Raw genomic sequence first — 16,748 nt, 5'->3', positions numbered from 1 at the left:
TCGAGAGAGGGGAGATATGGGAGAGTGAAGGGAGATAGGAGAGAGGGGAGATGGGAGAGAGAGAGAGAGATGGGAGAGAAGAGTGAAAACCTGATTAGGCAGATGTATCCAACTTCCTGTTGACCCTCTGGTCTCTTCTGTACGGGTTATTCCCCAGCTGACACAGGAAGGATCACAATGCACTGCAGAAGCGATGGCGGTCTGCCAGAGAAGCAATGTTTATTTTTAATGTCCAGAGAGACAGATGAACAATCCCCACTGTTAAAACTCATCAATATAGTCAATACTACATATGGCACAACAACCAATATGTTAGTAGTAGCTGGAGTTAAAGGGAGTCAGATAAACTCACTGACATCACTTTTATGTCTCCGCGTGCAGTTTGAAGGAAGTTGCTAACTAGCGTTAGCGAAATGACTGGAAGTCTACGGGTATCTGCTGCTAGTTAGCTCTAACTTCCTTCATACTGGACACAGACATATAAAAACGGTATCCGCAAGTTAATCTGACTCTGGGGACGTAGATAAAGGGCGCCATCGTTAAAATCCCAAAGTAGCCCTTTAACTTGGAGATGGTTCGTTTTCTCCTCCCCTCTACAGCAGTGCTTCAAAAACTATTTGGGATGTTAAAACGCTTTCAGTGTAAACTGAAACTACTAAACCAAATACAAAATGGATATCGTTTTTTAATAGCCTATAATAACAATAATCTTTGAGAACTTCCAATCACCAAAATAAAAGCTAGACAATCAGATCGTCATTGATTTTGTTAATATGTTTGGAGCATAAAAACACAACATTAGCCATGTCAAAATGTGTGGAATTGGAGGAAATTAGCTTTAAAACCGCTAAAAGTTTCTTGACCGCCGAGATGGGGGCCTCAAATTTTCTTGCCCGGGGCCCGGACAGAATTCAGCCGTACAAACGCCCCTCTTTTTTCTCTCTCTCTCGTTCTACCACCCTTTCTCACCCCAATTTCATCATATCCAATTCCAATCTTGTCTCATCGCTGCAACTCCCCAACTGGCTCGGGAGAGGCGAAGGTCGAGTCATGCGTCCTCCGAAACACGACTTGCCGAAATGAGCTTCTTAACACCCGCCAGCTTAACCCAGCCGCACCAACGTGTCTGAGGAAATACCATTCAACTGACGACCGACGTCGGCCTGCAGGTGCCCGGCCCGCCATAAGGAGTCGCTAGAGCGCGATAAGCCAACTAAAGTCCCCCCCAGCCAACCCCCCCCCCCTAACGACGCTGGGCCAATTGTGCGCCGCCCTATGGGACTCCTGGTCACAGTCAGTTGTGACACAGCCTGGGATCAAACCCGGGTCTGTAGTGACACCTCAAACATTCCCTTAGACCACAGCACCACTCAGGAGACCCCAAGACCCCTTTTGCTCCAGAAAAAAACTCTGCATTGTTACAAATAATGTCATAATAACACTCAATTTATAACAAAATTGGTCCCAATAGCCCATTCTCAAATCTACATTGAGTTTGATGTTTTGAAGAAGGCTTTTATTTATCCATTTTCTACTTAATCTTTAGTCTGTGTATATTCTTTCACCACATTTAGCCATAGGATGAAGGGGAAATGTTTGCAGTTTTTAATATGATATCTGAATGAGACTACCAAAAATCAAAATGGTACAGTGTGTCCTCCGGCCGGTAATTCAACCATGATAACACGTTTAGATAGCTGCCCACAAAACTCACTTAGCAGCCTAAACATTTCTGTTTGCTGACATGGGCTAATTGACTGACTATCAGTGAATGACATAAGCAGAAAAACTGCTTATGCACATCCAAATTTAGAAATTGCAACTTGTGTATTCTACTTATCTAACTGTCAACAGTAAGTTGAGACCCTGACGGGAGGGTGGGATTGATCTGACGGTTGTCCATCCCTGCTTTAGAGTCTAGAGTTGCAAAACCCGAGTAACTTTCTCAAAATCCCACTTAGAAGATTTCAGGATTCAGGACCCTACTGGTGTTTAACCCAGGGGAGATGCAGGACCCTACTGGTGTTTAACCCAGGGGAGATGCAGGACCCTACTGGTGTTTAACCCAGGGGAGATGCAGGACCCTACTGGTGTTTAACCCAGGGGAGATGCAGGACCCTACTGGTGTTTAACCCAGGGGAGATGCAGGACCCTACTGGTGTTTAACCCAGGGGAGATGCAGGACCCTACTGGTGTTTAACCCAGGGGAGATGCAGGACCCTACTGGTGTTTAACCCAGGGGAGATGCAGGACCCTACTGGTGTTTAACCCAGGGGAGATGCAGGACCCTACTGGTGTTTAACCCAGGGGAGATGCAGGACCCTACTGGTGTTTAACCCAGGGGAGATGCAGGACCCTACTGGTGTTTAACCCATGGGAGATGCAGGACACTACTGGTGTTTAACCCAGGGGAGATGCAGGACCCTACTGGTGTTTAACCCAGGGGAGATTCAAGACCCTACTAGTGTTTAGCCCAGGGGCTGCATTCGGTCTTCAACGAGGTCCGCAATGAAAATTGTTTATATTTCCTTACCATCAAAATTGGCAAAAAAAAGAAAAAAAGATCCTCTATCATTTTGGGGAATTTGATGCTCCTTGACTGTCTCATTCTGGTGTTTAGAGTTGGACACAGTAAACAAACTGTATGACTGTCTCATTCTGGTGTTTATTACAGCTGGACACAGTCAACAAACTGTATGACTGTCTCATTCTGGTGTTTATTAGAGTTGGACACAGTCAACAAACTGTATGACTGTCTCATTCTGGTGTTTATTACAGCTGGACACAGTCAACAAACTGTATGACTGTCTCATTCTGGTGTTTATTACAGCTGGACACAGTCAACAAACTATGGCTGTACGTCCATTATTAGTTACATTTAAGTCATTTAGCAGACGCTCTTATCCAGAGCGACTTACAAATTGGTGCATTCACCTTATAATATCCAGTGGAACAACCACTTTACAATAGTACATCTATATCTTTTAAGGGGGGGTTAGAAGGATTACTTTATCCTATCCCAGGTATTCCTTGGGGTTTCAGGTGTCTCCGGAAGATGGTGATTGACTCCGCTGTCCTGGCGTCGTGAGGGAGCTTGTTCCACCATTGGGGTGCCAGAGCAACGAACAGTTTTGACTGGGCTGAGCGGGAACTGTGCTTCCTCAGAGGTAGGGGGGCCAGCAGGCCAGAGGTGGATGAACGCAGTGCCCTTGTTTGGGTGTAGGGCCTGATCAGAGCCTGAAGGTACGGAGGTGCCGTTCCCCTCACAGCTCCGTAGGCAAGCACCATGGTCTTGTACAGGTCTTGTAGTTGTACAGGTTAGATTTGGTTTGAGTCATTTTAAATTATATTGAGTTTGTTTCCCCCACAAATACAACATTTCATGTATTTATTTTTTTGTACTCAAACCACGCAGCGGGACGGATTGGCCGGATCCAGCCCGCGGGCCGTATGTTTGACACCCCTGCTCTAACCCTTCCTATCTGGACGGGTCATATTGTTCTTCTAGGAAGCACATCGACTGCTTAGCCCTGACTGTCCGCGTGTGCGTGTGTGTGTGTGTTCCAGTCTGTAATTGTATAATACAGCTATCATTTGTCTCAATTATGTCTATTTGAACTAACAATACATTAGTCAATGTTTCATGTCTCTCACACACACACACACACACACACTATTCTATTTCTCATTACACACATTTTCCATGCTCTCACTCTCTCTGCCTGCATATCTATACACCAGTCTCTAATTACTGTACCTAGGAATGACATCACCACCAACGAACCAGAGCACACACCCTAGAACCATATCTTACTGGTGAACACACACAAGACATTTCCATTACTCATGTACTTGTCTTGTTTAGTTCATTTTCTCTGAGCTGTGTTGAGATTGATGTCATGATGTTTCTGCTCTGGGATCTCTAGAGGTCGTTTTATCCATAACGCTAACTCCTAGCGGCTAATGTCTATTAGCTGCTCCAACTCATTCTGAGGTCGTTTTATCCATAACGCTAACTCCTAGCGGCTAATGTCTATTAGCTGCTCCAACTCATTCGGAGGTCATTTTATCCATAACGCTAACTCCTAGCGGCTAATGTCTATTAGCTGCTCCAACTCATTCTGAGGTCGTTTTATCCATAACGCTAACTCCTAGCGGCTAATGTCTATTAGCCGCTCCAACTCATTCTGAGGTCATTTTATCCATTATGCTAACTCCTAGCGGCTAATGCGTGTTTACTACAGAGGTCTTTAGAGAACACACCAACAGACCCAGAGACAAGACACACAGAGAGAGGGGGCTAGAGAGAGAGGGGGCTAGAGGGAGCGAGAGCTAGAGGGCTAGAGGGAGCGAGAGCTAGAGGGCTAGAGGGAGCGAGCGAGGGCTAGAGGGAGCGAGCGAGGGCTAGAGGGAGCGAGCGAGGGCTAGAGGGGGCTATAGGAAGCGAGGGCTAGAGGGGGCTATAGGAAGCGAGGGCTAGAGGGGGCTAGAGGGAGCGAGGGCTAGAGGGGGCTAAAGGGAGCGAGGGCTAGAGGGGACTAGAGGGAATTTATTATTTATTTTTACCTTTATTTAACTAGGCAAGTCAGCTAAAAACTAATTCTTATTTACACTGATGGCCTAGGAACAGTGGGTTAATTGCCTTCTTCAGGGGCAGAATGACCGATTTTTACCTTGTCAGCTCAGGGATTCAATCTAGCAACCTTTCGGTTACTGGCCCAACGCCCTGACCACTAGGCTACCTGCAGCCCCATTCTTAATGGACTTGCCTAGTTAAATAAAAGGTTACATTTTAAAACATTACACTTGACCAGGACCCATAGGGATACACACCCTGAGACTCCCCTACTGCAGGATAGATGGACTGTAAGTGGTACAGTGTGTTCTACTGCAGGATGGACTGTATCTAAGTGGTACAGTGTGATCTACTGCAGGATGGACTGTATCTAAGTGGTACAGTGTGATCTACTGCAGGATAGATGGACTGTATCTAAGTGGTACAGTCAGTTCTACTGCAGGGTAGAGATGGTATCTAAGTGGTACAGTGTGTTCTACTGCAGGACAGACGGACTGTATCTAAGTGGTACAGTGTGTTCTACTGCAGGACAGACGGACTGTATCTAAGTGGTACGGTGTGTTCTACTGCAGGACAGACGGACTGTATCTAAGTGGTACGGTGTGTTCTACTGCAGGACAGACGGACTGTATCTAAGTGGTACAGTGTGTTCTACTGCAGGACAGACGGACTGTATCTAAGTGGTACAGTGTGTTCTACTGCAGGACAGACGGACTGTATCTAAGTGGTACAGTGTGTTCTACTGCAGGACAGACGGACTGTATCTAAGTGGTACGGTGTGTTCTACTGCAGTATAGATGGACTGTATCTAAGTGGTACAGTCAGTTCTACTGCAGTATAGATGGACTGTATCTAAGTGGTACAGTCAGTTCTACTGCAGTATAGATGGACTGTATCTAAGTGGTACCGTGTGTTCTACTGCAGGATGGACTGTATCTAAGTGGTACAGTGTGTTCTACTGCAGGATGGACTGTATCTAAGTGGTACAGTGTGTTCTACTGCAGGATGGACTGTATCTAAGTGGTACAGTGTGTTCTACTGCAGGATGGACTGTATCTAAGTGGTACAGTGTGTTCTACTGCAGGATGGACTGTATCTAAGTGGTACAGTGTGTTCTACTGCAGGATGGACTGTATCTAAGTGGTACAGTGTGTTCTACTGCAGGATGGACTGTATCTAAGTAGTACAGTGTGTTCTACTGCAGGATGGACTGTATCTAAGTGGTACAGTGTGTTCTACTGCAGGATGGACTGTATCTAAGTGGTACAGTGTGTTCTACTGCAGGATGGACTGTATCTAAGTGGTACAGTGTGTTCTACTGCAGGATGGACTGTATCTAAGTGGTACAGTGTGTTCTACTGCAGGATGGACTGTATCTAAGTGGTACAGTGTGTTCTACTGCAGGATGGACTGTATCTAAGTGGTACAGTGTGTTCTACTGCAGGATGGACTGTATCTAAGTAGTACAGTGTGTTCTACTGCAGGATGGACTGTATCTAAGTGGTACAGTGTGTTCTACTGCAGGATGGACTGTATCTAAGTGGTACAGTGTGTTCTAGTCTGCTCTGTCTGGTTGCTGCTATTTCTGTCTGTCCTGTGTACCATCTACCCATGAACCCTTCTGCTTTGTCTCGGTGTGTGTGTGTGTGTGTGTGTGTGTGTGTGTGTGTGTGTGTGTGTGTGTGTGTGTGTGTGTGTGGACAGAGAGCAGACATCTTTACATAACACAGCTGGAGATCATCAGACTGAAGAGACAAGACTGTCTGCATCTCTCCCTCTTCTCGCTCTCTTTTCTCCCTCCCTCCCCGTCTCTCTCCGTCCTTCAGTCAGGCCCGGAGGCATTGCCATGGAAACCCAGCAGCAGCAGAAGGAAAGAGAGACAGGAAGTCACGGAACAGAGAGTAAAGTATAAACTCCTCTATGCTGCTGCTGGGGCAACTAACTTGTTGGCCAGACGTTACAACACACAGCTACATACAGAGGCTGCTATTCTCCCTAACCCCATCAGCACGTAATCCTGTAACATCATTGTTACACTTTCACTCCTGTTTCATATACACTACCAGTCAACAGTTTGGACACACCTACTCATTCAAGGGTTTTTCTTTATTCTTTTACTATTTTCTACATTGTAGAATAATAGTGAAGACATCAAAACTATGAAATAACACATATGGAATCATGTAGTAACCAAAAAAAGTGGTAAACAAATCAAAACATATTTTATATTTTGTGTTATTTCATAGTTTGATGTCTTCACTATTATTCTACAATGTAGAAAATAGTAAAAACCAAGAAAAACCTTTAAATGAGTAGGTGTCCAAACCTTTGACTGGTAGTGTATATGAAATACAGTACCAGACAACCCCATCAGTGCCCCCCCCCCCCCAACTCTAAAATAATATACAGTAGCCTTTTCCTTCAGTAGCCCCCCCCAACTCTAAAATAATATACAGTAGCCTTTTCCTTCAGTAGCCCCCCCCAACTCTAAAATAATATACAGTAGCCTTTTCCTTCAGTGCCCCCCCCCCCCCAACTCTAAAATAATATACAGTAGCCTTTTCCTTCAGTGCCCCCCCAACTCTAAAATAATATACAGTAGCCTTTTCCTTCAGTAGCCCCCCCCCCAACTCTAAAATAATATACAGTAGCCTTTTCCTTCAGTGCCCCCCCCCCCCCAACTCTAAAATAATATACAGTAGCCTTTTCCTTCAGTAGCCCCCCCCCCAACTCTAAAATAATATACAGTAGCCTTTTCCTTCAGTAGCCCCCCCCCCCCCAACTCTAAAATAATATACAGTAGCCTTTTCCTTCAGTGCCCCCCCCCAACTCTAAAATAATATACAGTAGCCTTTTCCTTCAGTGCCCCCCCCCCCCCCAACTCTAAAATAATATACAGTAGCCTTTTCCTTCAGTAGCCCCCCCCCCCCAACTCTAAAATAATATACAGTAGCCTTTTCCTTCAGTGCCCCCCCAACTCTAAAATAATATACAGTAGCCTTTTCCTTCAGTGCCCCCCCCCCCCCCCCCAACTCTAAAATAATATACAGTAGCCTTTTCCTTCAGTGCCCCCCCCAACTAAAATAATATACATTAGCCTTTTCCTTCAGTAGCCCCCCCCCCCCCCCAAAATAATATACAGTAGCCTTTTCCTTCAGTAGCCCCCCCCAACTCTAAAATAATATACAGTAGCCTTTTCCTTCAGTGCCCCCCCCCAACTAAAATAATATACAGTAGCCTTTTCCTTCAGTGCCCCCCCCAACTAAAATAATATACATTAGCCTTTTCCTTCAGTAGCCCCCCCCCCCCAAAAAAAAAAAAATATACAGTAGCCTTTTCCTTCAGTAGCCCCCCCAACTCTAAAATAATATACAGTAGCCTTTTCCTTCAGTGCCCCCCAACTAAAATAATATACAGTAGCCTTTTCCTTCAGTAGCCCCCCCAACTCTAAAATAATATACAGTAGCCTTTTCCTTCAGTAGCCCCCCCCAACTCTAAAATAATATACAGTAGCCTTTTCCTTCAGTAGCCCCCCCCAACTCTAAAATAATATACAGTAGCCTTTTCCTTCAGTAGCCCCCCCCCCCCCCTTCTCCTGCCACACAACTCCCTCAAGGAGAACAGCCTCTGTGCCTCTGCCCCCCCACTTTAAAAACAGGAAAATGATAGTGACCGTTTCCTTCATGGGAATGTATGCACACACTACTAGAAGTCGCTCTGAATAAGAGTGTCTGCTAAATGACTCACACTTAAATCTAATTGTCCTTCAGTCCCCTCCGCCCCTCTGACAGAACACCCTCCATGCCACCCTACTCTCCAGTCTAAAAGGCAGTCTAGTCTCGAGGGGGCCTTGGCACTTCCTGAAAAGCCTCTAAACAGTAAATACAACCATTACCCACAACACCCCACTTCCTGTGTCAGGCCCTCTGGAGTAGAGTCAGCTACCAGTTAGCCTCCTATCACAGCACTTACAGCCACAGCCTTCTGGTTAACACACAGTGGTTGAAATGTCTCTGCATTACATTTTCCTTTCTCTACAGGTGATATCCTACATGTCAAATATCTGGGAGGTTGTATGTACTACAGACACTCCAGGTACAGCTGGGTGCTTCTCTCTGTGTCTGTCTATAATGGGGGTAACAAACTGTTGTCCACAGGGACCGACACAGAATGGCCGTCTAATAGCTGTTTATTGGCTTTCAGGAAGTGAAGTCAAGCCAGAGAGAATGAGTGAGACAGAAACACACAGAGACAGAGAGAGACAAAGAGAGTGAGAGAGAGAGAGGGAGAGCCACAGAGAGTCCAGTCATAGCCACACCTCAAACCCTCTACACTGTTTCTCAACCCTTTCCTGTAATTTCTCACCAGCTGTGTATTGTGTTAGAGCAGAGTAGACATGCATTAGTAATACCTGCAGACGCAGCAGTGGACTGATTAGAGCTGAGAGCAATCTCACACACACACACACACACACACACACACACACACACACACACACACACACACACACACACACACACACACACACACACACACACACACACACACACACACACACAGAGAGAGAGAAAGTCAACATGCCTGCAATACAATACACACCTGTCTGAAACAGAGCCTTCTCTTCAAGACCACAAACATTACCCACAACATCTAACATCTAAACATTACCCACAACATCTAACATCTAAACATTACCCACAACATCTAACATCTAAACATTACCCACAACATCTAACATCTAACTATAACCCACAACATCTAACATCTAACTATAACCCACAACATCTAACATCTAACTATAACCCACAACATCTAACATCTAACTATAACCCACAACATCTAACATCTAAACATTACCCACAACATCTAACATCTAAACATTACCCACAGCATCTAACATCTAAACATTACCCACAGCATCTAACATCTAAACATTACCCACAGCATCTAACATCTAAACATTACCCACAGCATCTAACATCTAAACATTACCCACAACATCTAAACATTACCCACAACATCTAAACATTACCCACAACATCTAAACATTACCCACAACATCTAAACATTACCCACAGCATCTAACATCTAAACATTACCCACAGCATCTAACATCTAACTATAACCCACAGCATCTAACATCTAAACATTACCCACAACATCTAACATCTAAACATTACCCACAACATCTAAACATTACCCACAACATCTAAACATTACCCACAACATCTAAACATTACCCACAACATCTAAACATTACCCACAACATCTAAACATTACCCACAACATCTAACATCTAACTATTACCCACAGCATCTAACTATTACCCACAGCATCTAACATCTAACTATTACCCACAACATCTAACAATTACCCACAACATCTAAACATTACCCACAACATCTAAACATTACCCACAGCATCTAACATCTAACTATTACCCACAGCATCTAACATCTAACTATTACCCACAACATCTAACAATTACCCACAACATCTAAACATTACCCACAACATCTAAACATTACCCACAACATCTAAACATTACCCACAACATCTAAACATTACCCACAACATCTAAACATTACCCACAACATCTAAACATTACCCACAACATCTAAACATTACCCACAACATCTAACATCTAAACATTACCCACAACATCTAACATCTAAACATTACCCACAACATCTAACATCTAAACATTACCCACAACATCTCTAGTTACCCAGTGTAGGACACAGCAGAGTCATGTATTTAGAGAGTTAGGACATTGAGGACATTGAGGTTTCTGCATTATAATGCATTTACATCAAATCAAATTTCATTGGTCACGTACACAGTTTCTATCCCCTACAGTGCAGTAACGCTGGTGTTTCTATCTCCAACAGTGCAGTAACGCTGGTGTTTCTATCTCCAACAGTGCATTAATGCTGGTGTTTCTAGCTCCAACAGTGTAGTAATAATACCTAGCAATACAAACAGTAAAAAAATGAAAGCAATACCAGAACGAGCAATGTCAGAGTAAATAAATATATAAATAATGGTGTATATAGACAGTATTTCTGCCGTGATGCGCTTTTAAAGGGATAGAGCACATTTTTTGGGGGGGGGGCAATAAAGCCATTTTTTCTACTTCCCCAGAGTCAGATTCATTCATGGATACCATTTGTATGTCTGCGTGCAGAGTGAAGGAAGTTGCTATAACTAGCTTTAGCGCAATTGTTCCCTAGCGACAGCGCCAATACCAGACTTCCAGTCATCGCGCTAACGCTAGTTAGCAATGGCTTGCAAAACTACCTTCAAACTGCATGCAGAGACATACAAATGGTATCCATTAGTTCAATTGCCAAAATCTTGCACTGTCTCTTTAAGATCCGAGTGATAAGTTACAATGTATATTTGTAGCCAACAGAGCGAATGAGAGCCACAAGCCCACAGCCACAGCTTCCTCCACATCATGTCTCAGTGCTGTGGGCCGCATCAGTTATATTTCAGATGACGTCATGCATTTTGGAATAGAATATCATTTCTCAGTCATTATCCTGACCCCCCCAGGGTAGCATGCCCCCAGACCCCCCCTCCAACTACTTTTGCCACAGCTCCTGAGAAAAATCATAGGGGAAACACTGCACACGGTCTGAACATACACCAGGTTCCCCCTACCTTTCCTCTCCAGAGAAAGACACGACATCATCTCTGTCTTTATACTCCAGGGCCTCCTACCTTTCCTCTCCAGAGAAAGACAACATCATCTCTGTCTTTATACTCCAGGGCCTCCTACCTTTCCTCTCTCCAGAGAAAGACACGACATCATCTCTGTCTTTATACTCCAGGGCCTCCTACCTTTCCTCTCTCCAGAGAAAGACACGACATCATCTCTGTCTTTATACTCCAGGGCCTCCTTCTCCAGAAAACTGAGCAGTTTCTCTCTGCTGTAGGGGCCGGTGGCTGCTTTCACTGTGTGGTCCTTCTGACGCATCGACGCTGGCAGCAATGCATTCTGGGGGGAGACACGGAGGGGTGGATACATGGGTTTATTGACTGATTGATCAATTGGTAAATTCATGTGCCACGTTTAAAACATTAGGGCTGCATGCGGTGTTGTATTGAGTTCCTATGGTTGTCTAGTTAGTGGATTCATCTCCATGCTGTAAATAAGTGAAAGACAAGAAGAATGTTTAAGGTCCTCTCTACTTGAGATGTAACAACACATTGTAAGATTCCCAATACTTCTGTTGGGGTGTATTGTGTAATATCACTAAATAAATGGCTGTTTTATCTCACTCTGGCCCTTGAAAAGGAAGATAAACCTCACTAAGACCTGGAGGGGTTTCACTACTCTGCTCCTCCTTTACTCTGCTGCGCCTCCTCCACTCTCCTCCTCCTCCTCCTCTACTCTGCTGCGCCTCCTCCTCCACTCTGCTGCGACTCCTCCTCCACTCTGCTGCGACTCCTCCTCCTCCACTCTGCTGCGACTCCTCCTCCTCCACTCTGCTGCGACTCCTCCTCCTCCACTCTGCTGCGCCGCCGCCTCCTCCACTCTGCTGCGCCGCCTCCTCCTCCTTCTCCTCCACTGCGCCTCCTCTACTCTGTTGCACCTCCTCCTCCTCTCCTCTGCTGCGCCTGCGCCGCCTCCTCCTCTGCTGCTGCGCCTCCTCTACTCTGCTGCTGCGCCTGCGCCTCCTCTACTCTGCTGCTGCGCCTGCGCCTCCTCTACTCTGCTGCTGCGCCTGCGCCTCCTCTACTCTGCTGCTGCGCCTCCTCTACTCTGCTGCTGCGCCTCCTCTACTCTGCTGCTGCGCCTCCTCTACTCTGCTGCTGCGCCTCCTCTACTCTGCTGCTGCGCCTCCTCTACTCTGCTGCTGCGCCTCCGCCTCCTCTACTCTGCTGCTGCGCCTCCGCCTCCTCTACTCTACTCTGCTGCTGCGCCGCCTCCTCCTCTACTCTGCTGCTGCGCCTCCTCCTCTACTCTGCGTGCAAATCAACATAGAAACACTTGGCAGACTGCATGCAGAATCAGCACACACACACTCTCTTTCCATTAGATTTCCCAACATTGAGAGTTAAGGATTGCGAGAGTTGAGAGGTTAAAAGTTGATAAGAATGAGATGTCTGTCTGGCTACCAAGGAGAAAACACAAGGAAGACCCAGAAACAGACTGCCCCCCCCCCCGCCCATCCATACCTCTGGGTCCATCTCCTCCAGAGCAGTCTCCAGCTGTTTGAGTTCCTGTTCTGATAGGTTGTTAAGGAGCTCATCCTCGTCAATCTCCTTGTACTTCTCCAGGTCTTTCTTAAACGACAACGCCATGTTCTCTCTCTGCTACACCAACTGCAGACCGGGGTGTCTGTCTGTGTTCCTCTGGGTCCAAGTGTCACGCCTAGGGGCAGGTAACCTGCTAGAGAGACAGAGAGAGGCAGGCAGAGAGGCAGGCAGAGAGGCAGGCAGAGAGGCAGGCAGAGAGGCAGGCAGAGAGGCAGGCAGAGAGGCAGGCAGAGAGGCAGGCAGAGAGGCAGGCGGACAGACAGAGAGGTGGGCAGACAGAGAGGTGGGCAGACAGACAGACAGAGAGGTAGGCAGGCAGACAGAGAGGTAGGCAGGCAGACAGAGAGGTAGGCAGGCAGACAGAGAGGTAGGCAGGCAGACAGAGAGGTAGGCAGGCAGACAGAGAGGTAGGCAGGCAGACAGAGAGGTAGGCAGACAGACAGAGAGGTAGGCAGACAGACAGAGAGGTAGGCAGACAGACAGAGAGGTAGGCAGACAGACAGAGAGGTAGGCAGACAGACAGAGAGGTAGGCAGACAGACAGAGAGGTAGGCAGACAGACAGAGAGGTAGGCAGACAGAGAGACAAACAGACAGACAGAGAGACAAACAGACAGACAGAGAAGATGATACCATTTGAGTTAGTGGGATCAAAGTAGGTCATGTAATTAAAGCCAGTCAGACAACGTCTGTTGTTCGGTCTTAAACATCACAAACTGGGTTGGTTGAGCCCTGGATGCGGATTGTCTGAAAGCTGTGGTATATCAGACCGTATACCACGGGTACGACAAACAAACAGCTTTTTACTGTTCTAATTATGTTGGTAACCAGTTTATAATAACAATAAGATACTTCAGGGATTTGTGTTATATGGCCAATATCGGTGCGGCAGGTAGCCTAGTGGTTAGAGCGTTGGGCCAGTAACCAGCAGGTAGCCTAGTGGTTAGAGCGTTGGGCCAGTAACCAGCAGGTAGCCTAGTGGTTAGAGTGTTGGGCCAGTAACCAGCAGGTAGCCTAGTGGTTAGAGTGTTGGGCCAGTAACCAGCAGGTTGCCTAGTGGTTAGAGTGTTGGGCCAGTAACCAGCAGGTTGCCTAGTGGTTAGAGTGTTGGGCCAGTAACCAGCAGGTAGTCTAGTGGTTAGAGTGTTGGGGCAGTAACCAGCAGGTAGCCTAGTGGTTAGAGCGTTGGGCCAGTAACCAGCAGGTAGCCTAGTGGTTAGAGCGTTGGGCCAGTAACCTGCAGGTAGCCTAGTGGTTAGAGCGTTGGGCCAGTAACCAGCAGGTAGCCTAGTGGTTAGAGCGTTGGGCCAGTAACCAGCAGGTAGCCTAGTGGTTAGAGCGTTGGGCCAGTAACCAGCAGGTAGCCTAGTGGTTAGAGCGTTGGGCCAGTAACCAGCAGGTAGCCTAGTGGTTAGAGTGTTGGGCCAGTAACCAGCAGGTAGCCTAGTGGTTAGAGCGTTGGGCCAGTAACCAGCAGGTTGCCTAGTGGTTAGAGTGTTGGGCCAGTAACCAGCAGGTAGTCTAGTGGTTAGAGTGTTGGGCTAGTAACCAGTAGGTAGTCTAGTGGTTAGAGTGTTGGGCCAGTAACCAGCAGGTAGCCTAGTGGTTAGAGCGTTGGGCCAGTAACCGAAAGGTTGCTAGATTGAATCCCCGAGCTGACAAGGTAAAAATCTATCATTCTGCCCCTGAACAAGGCAGTTAAACCACTGTTCCTAGGCTGTCATTGTAAATAAGAATTTGTTCTGAACTGACTTGCCTAGTTAAATAAAGGTTAACTAAAGCTAATCATCAGTCGTTGACTAGTTGAATTAGGTATGTTTGTCTGGGACGACGACAACAACGTGTGCTGCTGGAGACACAGGAGGACCGGAGTTGGGAAACACTGGTGAAAACTAAAGTTGAGTGAAGTTCAATCTTCTGCAACCTCTGGGCGGTGGCTGGTCATTTGTTTTATGCGCGGCAGTCTTGGGGAAGCTGTGTGGTTTAGAGGGAACATTGTTTTCTCTCCCTGTTCTGTTTTGGTCTGTTCTCTCTCTCTCTCTCTGTTTTGGTCTGTTCTCTCTCTCTCTCTCTGTTTTGGTCTGTTCTCTCTCTCTCTCTCTCTCTGTTTTGGTCTGTTCTCTCTCTCTCTCTCTGTTTTGGTCTGTTTCTCTCTCTCTGTTTTGGTCTGTTCTCTCTCCCACATCGTTCTCTCTTTCTGTTCTGTTTTGGTCTGTTCTCTCTCCCACATCGTTCTCTCTCCCACATCGTTCTCTCTTTCTGTTCTGTTTTGGTCTGTTCTCTCTCCCACATCGTTCTCTCTCCCACATCGTTCTCTCTCCCTGTTCTGTTTTGGTCTGTTCTCTCTCCCACATCGTTCTCTCTCCCTGTTCTGTTTTGGTCTGTTCGCTCTCCCACATCGTTCTCTCTCTCTGTTCTGGTCTGTTCTCTCTCCCACATCGTTCTCTCTCTCTGTTCTGGTCTGTTCTCTCTCCCACATCGTTCTCTCTCTCTGTTCTGGTCTGTTCTCTCTCCCACATCGTTCTCTCTCTCTGTTCTGTTTTGGTCTGTTCTCTCTCTCTCTCTGTTCTGGTCTGTTCTCTCTCCCACATCGTTCTCTCTCTCTCCCTGTTCTGGTCTGTTCTCTCTCCCACATCGTTCTCTCTCTCTGTTCTGTTTTGATCTGTTCTCTCTAGAATTAGAGGTTTACTGTCCACTCCTCCATTAAGGAATCAAACACCACACTAACACAGCAACAGCCTGGAATAAAGTACCAGTGTGAGAGTCATAATACCCAGAAAACCTAGCGCTCAAAACAGGGAAATGGTTCCAAACGTTTTTCCACCATTCATTTTTCCCCGTAGGGGATTTTTCAGAAACACTTAAAATAAGGGCTTTGTTTCGTGTAGGCTTACCCTGGCGTGACGTTTTGATAACCGTGTAAATCTCTCTCGGACAAAGTGACTTATCAATATATTCGCCTGTATTTACCTCCCAAAAATGAAATGCTAATTAGCTGCTAATGTGGCTATCATAAAGAACTACAAATGCCAGGATGATCTGGACCAGACTGACGAATCGAGGCAAAGGTAGGAATCTCTGGATTAACTATCTGGCTACATTTCTTTCAAATTGACAATTCTGTGAAAGGTCTGGTGCAAGTTTTAAATTGACACAATACCTGTCAGTAAAGGTTTCAGATAGAGATGAGGTGCAGGAGCTTGCTGGGATTTGTAGTTTTGCATGTCTACTTTGATGCTAATTAGCATTTTAGAATCTGAGATCAAATAGAGCCGAACATATTGATAAAAGTCACCTTGTCTGAGAGAGATTTGGTTATCAAAACGCCAACCCCGGGTCCACCTACACTTAAGACAGACCTTATTTTAAGTGTTTCTAAAATCCCCTATTGGAAAAATTAATTGTAGAAAAACAATTGGAAACATTTCCCTGTTTGACCGTTAGGTTTTCTGGGTATTATGACACCTCCACTGTGGTGCTCTATAGCAGGGGGATAACAGGGGATAACAGGCTCACTCTGCCCTAATGGAAAGTAAATGAGAGCAGATGAAATGTCAGCATTCATGATGATAGTAATGTTGATCGCATCCATTGCTGGCTATTGACGATCCAAATCAGGTTGTGAAGCCTGGGATAAACCGGGTCACGTCCGAGTCCAGTCCACAGCCTGATGTTAATACCAGACCAGGTAGGACACCCTACTCAGAAATAACATGACTGAATAAGTTCCAGACGATGTAGTCTATTCCAATAGGTTAGTGTTTAAATCGATCGTAGGCCTAACTAAGCCCTAAATCTTGTCACAATTCAAGCCAGGGCCAGGAGTTAAATATGCATGATGGTAAAAGCAAACGAACTGCAGCCAGGTTATCTGTGGGATAATAACATGTGTTTCTGTCCCCTGTT

At 46.0% G+C, this 16,748-nt stretch overlaps 1 protein-coding gene across 6 annotated transcripts in view; it reads right to left on the bottom strand.

Annotated features, from left to right (window-relative positions):
* Positions 1–16,748, bottom strand: part of tmod2 (tropomodulin 2) — a 39,956-nt gene that overhangs the window by 11,562 nt on the left and 11,646 nt on the right. For 4 of the 6 annotated variants that reach the window (XM_082957537.1, XM_082957538.1, XM_082957541.1 and 1 more), the window contains 2 exons: positions 12,764–12,977; positions 11,423–11,579 (listed from right to left, as the gene is read on the bottom strand). In XM_082957537.1, coding sequence (XP_082813663.1) covers positions 11,423–11,579; positions 12,764–12,889 — 283 coding nt within the window. In that variant the 5' untranslated portion in view covers positions 12,890–12,977. The remainder of the gene's footprint in view (positions 1–11,422; positions 11,580–12,763; positions 12,978–16,748) is intronic. The other 2 variants (XM_082957540.1, NM_001173882.1) reach the window with 1 other exon arrangement.

The sequence above is a fragment of the Salmo salar genome, chromosome 11 (assembly GCF_965601325.2).
Source record: "Salmo salar chromosome 11, fSalSal1, whole genome shotgun sequence".
Classification (NCBI taxonomy): domain Eukaryota; kingdom Metazoa; phylum Chordata; class Actinopteri; order Salmoniformes; family Salmonidae; genus Salmo; species Salmo salar.
This window is presented reverse-complemented; position numbering and strand designations above follow the sequence as displayed.